This window comes from Colobus angolensis, unplaced genomic scaffold (genome assembly GCF_000951035.1).
Source record: "Colobus angolensis palliatus isolate OR3802 unplaced genomic scaffold, Cang.pa_1.0 Scaffold253, whole genome shotgun sequence".
NCBI classification, from domain to species: Eukaryota; Metazoa; Chordata; class Mammalia; order Primates; family Cercopithecidae; genus Colobus; species Colobus angolensis.
The window spans coordinates 538,594-548,504 of NW_012115744.1; the positions used below are offsets into that span (position 1 = coordinate 538,594).

Below are 9,911 nucleotides of genomic sequence, written 5' to 3' on the forward strand. Positions count from 1 at the left end.
AAAAAAAAAAAAAAAAAAGTCTACCTTTGCTTCACTATATTTATTTGGGTCTATTTCTAGACTCTGTATTCTGTTACAGTGATCTATTTATCTGTTCTTTCACCAGTTCTTTCACTGTCTTCATTACTATAGCTTTATAGTAAGTCTACAAGTCAGATAGTGTTAGTCCTCTGACTTTATTTTCCTTCAATATTGTGTTGGGTATTCTGGGTCTTTTGACTCACCATGTAAGCTTAATTGGCAGTGAGATAACTACTCCAGATGCCTGAGACTCCAGGTCTCACTCTCAGCTGATGTCTCTGGTCTTAGGTACATTTAGTTACCCAGAATGATGACTGACTCCTTCCTTACTGCATAGGCAACCTTGGTTATCTGAGATGATGATTGTCTTCCTCAGGAGAGCCGTATGACCTTTGAACCCCATTTATAATTCACTTAAAAAATGGTTATGGACAGCCTGGACAACATGGTGAAACCCCATCTCCACTAAAAATACAAAACAATCGGCTGGGTGTGGTGTCGTACGCCTATAGTCCCACCAGCTACTCAGGAGGCTGAGGTGGGAGGATAGCTTAACCCTGGGAGGCAGAGGTTGCAGTGAGCCAAGATTCCACCATTGCACTCCAGCCTAGGTGACAGAGAGACTCTGAAGAAAAAGGAAGGGAGGGAGGGAGGGAGGGAGGTAAAAGGATAATAGGGTTTGGCTATGTCCCTACCCAAATCTCATCTTGAATTTCAGTTCCCATAATCCCCATGTATTGTGGGAGGGACCAGGTGGAGATCATTGAATCATGAGAGTGGTTTCCCCCATCCTGTTCTCCTGATAATGATTTAGTTCTCATGAGATCTGCTGGTTTTATAAGGGGCTTCCCCTTTCACTGGGCACTGATTCTTCTCTCCCCTGGTGCTATATGAAGTAGGGCATGTTTGCTTCCCCTTCTGCCATGATTGTAAGTTTCCTGAGGCCTCCCCAGCCTTGTTGAACTCTTTCCTTTATAAATTACCCAGTCTTGGGTATGTCTTTATTAGCAGCATGGAAACAGACTAGTACAATGGGTATAGAAAGGTTTCAAAGAAGTAAAACCTTAGTAAGAATATTTGTGTGATGGGGGAAATTTTTGTATATTTCATGTTTTATATGCTTGTAACATTTAAAAGTATTTGGTCTATTAGTGTAAGAATTGTATAACTCCAATTTAAAATGGTATTTCATATAAGCTTAAGATTTTAAATTGAAATGTTGCTAAATGTATGTGCAGTGTTACAACATCTATAAGAACTTTGTATTAATGATATTCCATAAATTTAATGTATTAGGTCTAAAAGAGTTAAGTATATGGGAAGATTTTGTGTCTTATGTACAGAGTATTTAGAAAGAAAATGGAGAATATTACCTTTATAAATGCAGTTAAAATATGTTCAATTAATTACATTTGTAAACAGGTTAAACATTTTCCAAAGGTTACCTTTAAAGTAGGGATTAAATAGAAAAACAGAGGCTTGTACTATTGACTGAAATTAAGGCTGTTGAGGCAGAACTAATTTGATCAAGGTTTATTTGAAGCCAAATGTGAGAATCCACTTAGGAAACACACTAACAATGTTAGGAATGTTCCAGTCTGTTACAAGGTAGAAGGCTTTTATAGGAAAGTTTAGGAGAAGGGAGGGGACGACTCATACAGGAGTTGTTTCCTCTTTCATTGGAGGGTAAAATACAGAGGTTACAATTATTGGATACCTATTGCAACATACAGGCTAAAATGTCTACATGCAAGACAATCAGTAAAGCTTGATGATTCAGAAATAAATCAGCGTTCTTCCCAGTGTCAGAGGGTTACACGTTAATCAGTACATCAACAATTTGCGGAACTCATGATAAGATTCTTACCTTAGGGACAAGATGTCACCATGGATCACAAGGCCTTTCCAAGGTAGATATATTAGTCCGTTTTCACACTGCTGATGAAGACATACCCTAGACTGGGCAATTTACAAGAGAAAGAGGTTTAATTGGAGTTACAGTTCCATGTGGCTAGGGAAGCCTCACAATCATGGTGGAAGGCAAGGAAGAGCAAGTCACATCCTACATGGATGGCAGCAGGCAAAGAGAGAGAGCTTGTGCAAGGGAACTCCTCTTTTTAAAACCATCAGATCTTGTGAGACTTATTTGATATCATGAGAACAGCACAGGAAAGACCTGCCCCCATGATTCAATTATCTCCAACCGGGTCCATCCCATAACAGGTGGGAATTCAAGATGAGATTTGGGTGGGGACACAGCCAAACCATGTAAGTAGGTTAATTTGGAAGCCCGTTTATTTTTAAAGTAAACTGTGAAATGTGACCGATAGTTCATCAGTATACGCAACTTAAAACTAAAGGAAGAACAAGGCTTTTTAAAACTTCTGACTTTAGTACATCAGGTATCAGGATGGGGGGGGGGTATTGTTATCCTTGAGGTACCTCTGGCTGCATCTCTTCTCATCACAGTTAGGTATCTGGAACTCAAGAACTGAACTGGGTTTTAGGCAGAAGTGAAGTGGAAACGCTTAGTAAGCACGTACTATGTCACAAGTACTAGATGCTTTCACATATAATATCTCATTTCGTCCTTTAAAAAAAACTATGGGGAGTCAGGGAAAATTTTCCTAATTTTTTTTTTCCTTTTTCTTTTTTTTTGTGTTTTTTTTTTGTTTGTTTGTTTTTGTTTTTGAGACAGGGTCTCACTCTGTGACCCAGGCTAGAGTATAGTGGCACAATCACAGCTCACTGCAGTCTGCAGCCTCCACTTCCGGGATCAAGAGATCCACCTCACCCTCCCAAGTAGCTGGGACAACAGGTGAGTGCCACCATACCCAGCTAATTTTTTTTTAATGCAGAGATTGTGGTCTCTCTGTGTTTCCCAGGCTGGTTTCAAACTCCTGGGCTCAAGCAGTCTTCCCACCTTGGCCTCCCAAAGTTCTGGGATTGCTGGAGTGAGCCACTGTGCTCAGCCACTAATTTTTTTTTCTCAGATGGGGTCTTGCTATGTTGCCCAGACTGACCTGTGATTCTTAGGCTCAAGAGATGCTCCCATCTCAGCCTCTCAAGTAGCTAGGACTACAGCATCACTGTGCCCAGCTAAACTGTCCCTGATTTTACAGATAAAGAAACCAAACCCAGGCCAGGTGTGGTGGCTCACACCTGTAATCCCAGCAATTTGGGAGGCTGAAGCAGGCATATCACCTGAGGTCAGGAGTTCAAGACCAGCCTGGTCAACATGGCAAAACCCTGTCTCTATTAAAAATACAAAAATTAGCCAGGCATGGTGGCAGGTGCCTGTAGTTGCAGCTACTCGAGAGGCTGAGGCAGGAGAATCACTCGAACCTGGGAGGCAGAGGTTGCAGTGAGCCAAGATCACACCAGTGCACTCCAGCCTGGGCAACAGAGTGAGACTCTGTCAAAAAAAGAAAAGAAAAGAAAAGAAAAGAAAAGAAACTAAAGCCAAGATAAGTCAAACATATTACCCAAAGGGGCCCAGCAGAGGAGTGACAAAACCAGCTTGGAAACTCTGCCTCACTGTGAGGAGTGAGATTATCCGCCCTCCCATTTCCTCTGAATTGCCATCTCTAGATGGCTCTGAACCTTTCCTCCACCCTCCATCTCCCACATCCAGCCCCTCTGCTCATGGAGAAAGGCACATCAGAGCTCAGTTCTGACATCTTAGCCCCATACTGGGCCTATGTAGCTCCTATTCTGTGTGGAATGCCCTCCTCTCCTCCCTCAGATCCAAAGTGGAATCCCTTCCCACATCACCTGGATTCTGACACCCCACATGTGCTGCCTGGCCCCACCTTACCCCATGGCCTGTAGGCCAAATTGTGAGGGAAGGGAAGAGGAAGAACTCCCACTGTTCTTTTACTCAGCCTTGTTCTGGTGACTTAACAAAGTTGAGGAACTTGTATTGGCCATTTGCTCATTTCAGTAGCCAGCCTAGCTTTTCTTTCCGTTGTCTGTCTGTTTCTTACTGAGTTGTAGGAGTTTGTTTATACATTCTAAACACAAGCCCTTTCTCAGATATGCGCGTATTTCAGATATATGCAAATATCTTTTCCTCTCTATGGTTTGAATTTTATCTCTCCTAAGGATGTGTTTTGTTGAACAGGTTTTTTTTTTTAATTTCAATACAGTTCAATTTATCAATGTTTTTCTCTATAAGTAAGGCTTTTGTTTCTTAAGAAAAGTTTCTCCTATTTCAGTCTTGGGGATATTCTCTTATGTTATCTTTTAGAATTCTATCATTTTATCTTTCACATTTAGATCAACAATCTATCAGAAACTGATTTTTGTGTATCTTGGGGAAGAGGATCATGATTCATTTCTTTCTGTATGGATACCCAACTAGGTCAGCATCATGCATTGAAAAACCTCCTTTACCCAATGCTGTGCATGCCTCCTCCATCATAAATCATGTGTCCTTGTGGATATCATCTGTTTCTGGACTTTGTATTCTTTCCATTATTCTATTTGTCCTTCCTTGTGCCAAAATCTCACTATCTTTATTTCTGTATATTTATAATATCTTGAGTTCTGGTAGTGTAAGTTCTCTGACTTTGTTTTTCTTCAAGATTGCCTTGGTGAATTTTCATCTTTTGTGGTTCTATATGAATTTTTGAATCAGCTTATCAGTTTCCATAAAAAATTTTCTGGGGTTATGATTGAAATTATGGTGAAACTAGTAATTAATTTGAAGAGAATTGACATCTCTGTAGTATAGAGTCCTCAGTTCATGGTATATTCCTCCATTTCTTTTGACAGTTAATTTCTCTGAATATTAGACAAATTACAAATTTGTTATTTTTCATAGTTTTCTTGACTATCTTTTGTTAGAGTAATTCCAATAGTTTATATATAGATTCTTTTGGATCTTTTTTTTTTTTTTTTTGAGACGGAGCCTCGCTCTGTCACCCAGGCTGGAGTGCTGTGGCCGGATCTCAGCTCACTGCAAGCTCCGCCTCCCGGGTTCACGCCATTCTCCTGCCTCAGCCTCCCGAGTAGCTGGGACTACAGGCGCCGCCACCTCGCCTGGCTAGTTTTTTGTAGTTTTTAGTAGAGACGGGGTTTCACCATGTTAGCCAGGATGGTCTCGATCTCCTGACCTCGTGATCCACCCACCTCGGCCTCTCAAAGTGCTGGGATTACAGGCTTGAGCCACTGCGCCCAGCCTCTTTTTTTTTTTTTTTTTTTGAGACGGAGCCTCGCTCTGTCACCCAGGCTGGAGTGCTGTGGCGGGATCTCGGCTCACTGCAAGCTCCGCCTCCCGGGTTCACGCCATTCTCCTGCCTCAGCCTCCCAAGTAGCTGGGACTACAGGTGCCCACACCACGCCCAGCTAATTTTTTTGTATTTTTAGTAGAGACGGGGTTTCACCCTGTTAGCGAGGATGGTCTTGATCTCCTGACCTCGTGATCCACCCACCTCGGCCTCTCAAAGTGCTGGGATTACAGGCGTGAGCCACTGCACCCAGCCTATGACCTTAATTTATTTTTCTTGCCTTATTACAATGGCTAAGACCTCCAGTACAATGTTGGGCAAAGGTGGTCAACTTTGTCTCATTCCCAATCTCAGGGGAAAGGGTTTCAATGCTTGACTATTAAGTATAAAATTTGTTCGACTGTATGTTATTTTATATGTGTGTGTGTGTATATATATACGTTATATACACACACAATGTTATACAGTTGAAAAAATACTACAGATAGGACTGAGCATGGTGACTCATACCTGTAATTCCAGCTACTTGGGAGGCTGAGGTAGGAGGATCCCTTGAGGCCAAGTGTTCAAGACCAGCCTGGGCAACAAAGTGAGAGCCCCACCTCTTAAACAGACAGACAAAAATAAATACTAGAGATAAAGAGGGATATTTTTATAGTCATTTCAAACTATAAAAATCTCAATTTATCAAGAAGGTTAAAACACTCTAAACTTGTATGCATCATACACACACACAGACACATACACACACACACACAGCTAAGATTTATTTTAGCTAGAATTTCTGTTATTTCTAATGGGAGGGTTAGCCACATAACCCAGACCCCTCCCCACTCCTGCCTTTCTTTGTATATTCTTTTTTTTTTTGAGACAGAAGCTCACTCTTTCACTCAGGCTGGAGTACAGTGGTGCCATCTTAACTGACCTCAGCCTCAAACTCTTGTGCTCAAGCAGTCCTCCCACCTCAGCCTCCCAAGTAGCTAGCCTGGCTAACTTATAAACTTTTTGTAGAGACAGTATCTCGCTATGTTGCCTAGGCTGGTCTTGAACTCCTGGCCTCAAGCAATTCTCCTGCCTCAGCCTCCCAAAGTGCTGGGATTACAGCATGAGCCACCATACCTGGATTCTCTTTGTGTATTCTTTTTTTTTTTAAACATAAACTCAAGATTTTATTGTCTTCATAATAAAACAAAAGATGATACTTGGAACTGGGTCACTTGGCCCTTTCTCTTCTTACCTTCTCCCAGTTCAAAATGCTTGTATCTCTTAATAGCCAGCATTCTCTTAGATCTGCAGTTGGGCTCCACGCACTCAAGCCTTCACACAATCTTCTTTGTAGTTTTAGCCTTTTTCTGGAAAATTGGCTGAGTCTCCCCACTGTAGCCCCTCTGCTTCCTGTCATAACATGGCTTTCCCTAGGCATACAGGGAAATGTGTCCTGTGTCACTCTGTGGGGCTGGTGCTTCCCACACTTCTTACCGAAAGTCCAGTGAGTTTTAGGAATGTTCACCATGTTTGCAGGAGTGCTACTGGCACTCTTTGTGTTTTCTTGATTTTATTTGCTGTTAAATACGTTGCAGCTACGTTTCTGAGCTCATATGTGTCTTTCAACTTTAATTTTTTTGTTTGTGTGTTTACAGATGTTTTCCACTATTATATGGTCATACCTTAGTGTTTACCTTTATGGCTTCTGGACTTTGTGCTTAGGAAACTTTTCCCACCCCAAGATTATAACATACTCTTCTGTGTTTCCTTCTGATAGTTGTATAGTTTCATTTTTGTATTTAGTTATTTAATCTGTCTGTAATTTTATCTTGTGTATTGTGTGAGGTATAGATATAACTTTATTTTGATCCAAATAATTTGCTCACTACTCTCATGCCATTTACTGAAGGGTCTGCCCTTTCCTCTGATTTGAAATGTCTGCTGTCAAAAGCTATTTTGTTCCTCAGATCTATCTGTTTATTCTGCACCTGTGTAGTTTTTAACAGGGTGACTTGTGCGATTTCTCCTCAGCCTCTATTCCCTGGTAGCTGTCCCTTCACCAGACCTCCTGTCCATCATGGCCAGCCAGCAACCCTCCCAAAGGTGGGCTATTGATGCTGGCACATGGGGCTCTTATGAGGACCCGAGAGTAGATAGTAGGCTCCAGAAACGCCAGTTCCTTTCCACCCCTTTTTGCTTGTCTTCCCTTTACATGCCAACAGTCCCTCTGAGCCTCAAGGCAACAGCAGCCCCTCAGCCAAACAAGGGCTGGACCCAGCGGGGAGCAGAAAGACTCGAGGGGATCTGGAATGTTCCTTGACATTTCTACCCACTGCCCTGGCCTGGGGCCCTCCTGGGAGCTGGTCATTTGGACGGTGGGTTCTTCCCTCCCTGAATGCACCGTGGTTCTCCTCTAGCTCCTCCAGGTGTTGCCTACCTCACAGGCTGTTCCAGAAAAGGAGGTGCTGCACATCCTGCTCCTGACTGACTCTCAGGCTCTGTGCCCTCCCAGTTTGAAGGGAAATTACTCCCACTCCTCAAAGGCCCTTGTAAAGCATGAGCACACAATGGCCTGACTACTTTCTTGAAAAGAGGGAGGAGAAATAGAACAAAACACACTAGTATCTCCACAAATCACTCTCCCACACATATATTATTTGTGTCATTCACAAAAATTATCTTAAGCCAAGAGGCAGCCAGGGTAGGACATGTGACATAAAACACCATTTCTGCCAACAAATGTTTATTAAACACCCATGTGCACAGTACCGAGCCAGGATCTTCATCTTAACTACAGTTCATGCTTCTGGAGAGCTGTCCAAGAGCTCGGTTTGGGCTGGTTTGAGGCCTGGGCTCCAGGCCTGAGGTGAAGGTGGGAGGACCAGCCCAGCCCCAAGAGCTCCCAGCCTTCAGAATCCTGGGTGGCCTTGACTGGCAGCAACAGCCTTAATAAGAGTCGGAGCTGGAGACCAAACCCAACACCATTTTCCAGGAGGGGCTAATCCATGACCAAGGTGCTTATGGGAACATCCTTCCTGGGCCCTTCTCTTGCCAGAGAGGGCCGTAGATGGCAGACCTGCAGGTGTGCTCTGGAGGGAGTGGCTGCTGACCGGCCTCCCACAGCGTTGACTCTTGGCCTGAGCCTTTGCCTCTCGTTGGCCTCCTGTGATATCACAACCCAGGGCAGTGGTCACTGTCTGCGTTCTCAGGGACACTACTACGTGTTAAAGACTTACTGACACAGAATTAAGACTTTTGACAGAGGAACTGAGAAGGGAAAAGTTGGATGAGAAGTGGGCTCCTAGGAAAGTGAGTGAGTGTGGGACAAACATGGAGTGTGTCTGTTCCTGCCAACTTCCAGACCCAGGCCCAGAAGGAGGAGGCACTGCCCAAGGCCTAGGTGACTTGGAAACTGGGGACCCACTGTGAGAGCAGAGGAGCCATCAGTGGTGCTGCCTGGATGCCTCAAGAGCAGGCCATCCTCCAGTGACAGGCAGTCTCATGGGAACAGCCTCCCCTAGGATTTGAGAAGGGCATGTGTCAAGGGACAGTCACAGGGAAGACCCTCATAACCCTTCGGTTCAGGGCCATAGAGCCTAGGCAGGGCCTCTGGCCATATCAAAACTGCCGCCCATTGACGGCACCAGCACCTTTGATAGAACCTTCAAAGCTATGGTTGACGTAGATGTTGTCAGCTGTGGAGACTCGGGAGGGGTGATTTGGGCAGGAGGCCACTATGGCTGCTGCCGCTGCTTCCTCAGCCCACTTCTGCTCCAGTGCCAGAGCCGGGTTGATGTCAGGCCCTGCAGAGAGATAGAGAACCACAGTCAGAGAGGTGGGCAGGGGACACAGGTGAGAAGCTATTCCTGGTTCTGTACAACAAACCCAAGGCAGGAAGGGTCCCAGGGGGGCTCTGTGCCATGTGCCTTCTGGGGTCACTACATTTGCAGCCCAAGCTTCAGGGATGTCCTGGTCCCCCCATCCCCCAAGCATGTTGGGAGCCTCCAAGGAAAAGCCACCACCTGCAGCTCCAAGGCCCTGGATACCCCTCGTCCAAGCACACCCCACAACTGCTCCTCCTTGCCCCTCTCTTATGTCTTACCCACCACCCCCAGCACACACACTCTACTCCTTCCAAGAGGGTCAGGGAGTCCCCACAAGAGACATGTTTAGGAACCATGGAGCTGCGTGGGCTCCAACCCTTGCTACCTTTGACCAAGTCTGTAACCTGGGGCAGGTGTCTCAGTTCCCTCATCTGTAAAAAGGGAAGGATAATGATACCTACCTCGGGGGGGTAGTTAAGAGAATTACAGACACATATGTTGATGCACAAACACACCCCTCTATAAATGTCCTCTAGTAATATTATTATTACTATCTGGTGGGGGGTAAAATTGAACTCCTCCCAGCTTGCCCACCCTGAGAGCCAGAAACACCTTCATCCTGGGAGGCTCAATTTGAGCCTCCATGCGCCTCAGCCTCCCAAAGTGCTAGGATTACAGGCATGAGCCACCACTCCTGGCCAGCATTTCAAAAAATTAATGAGACCGGGTGCGGTGGCCCACGCCTGTAATCTCCGCACTTTGGGAGGCCCGCACTTTGGGAAGCCAAGGCAGAGAGATCACCTGAGGTCAGGGGTTTGAGACCAGCCTGACCAACATGGTGAAACCTTGT

General features: G+C 44.7%; 1 protein-coding gene across 2 annotated transcripts in view; it reads right to left on the reverse strand.

The window, feature by feature from the left end:
- Positions 1–7,963: 7,963 nt before the first annotated feature.
- The window catches only part of NPC1L1 (NPC1-like 1), a 27,398-nt gene continuing 25,450 nt past the window's right edge, over positions 7,964–9,911 (reverse strand). For both annotated transcript variants that reach the window (XM_011946769.1, XM_011946770.1), the window contains one exon: positions 7,964–9,040. In XM_011946769.1, the coding sequence (XP_011802159.1) occupies positions 8,856–9,040 (185 nt within the window). In that variant the 3' untranslated portion in view covers positions 7,964–8,855. The remainder of the gene's footprint in view (positions 9,041–9,911) is intronic.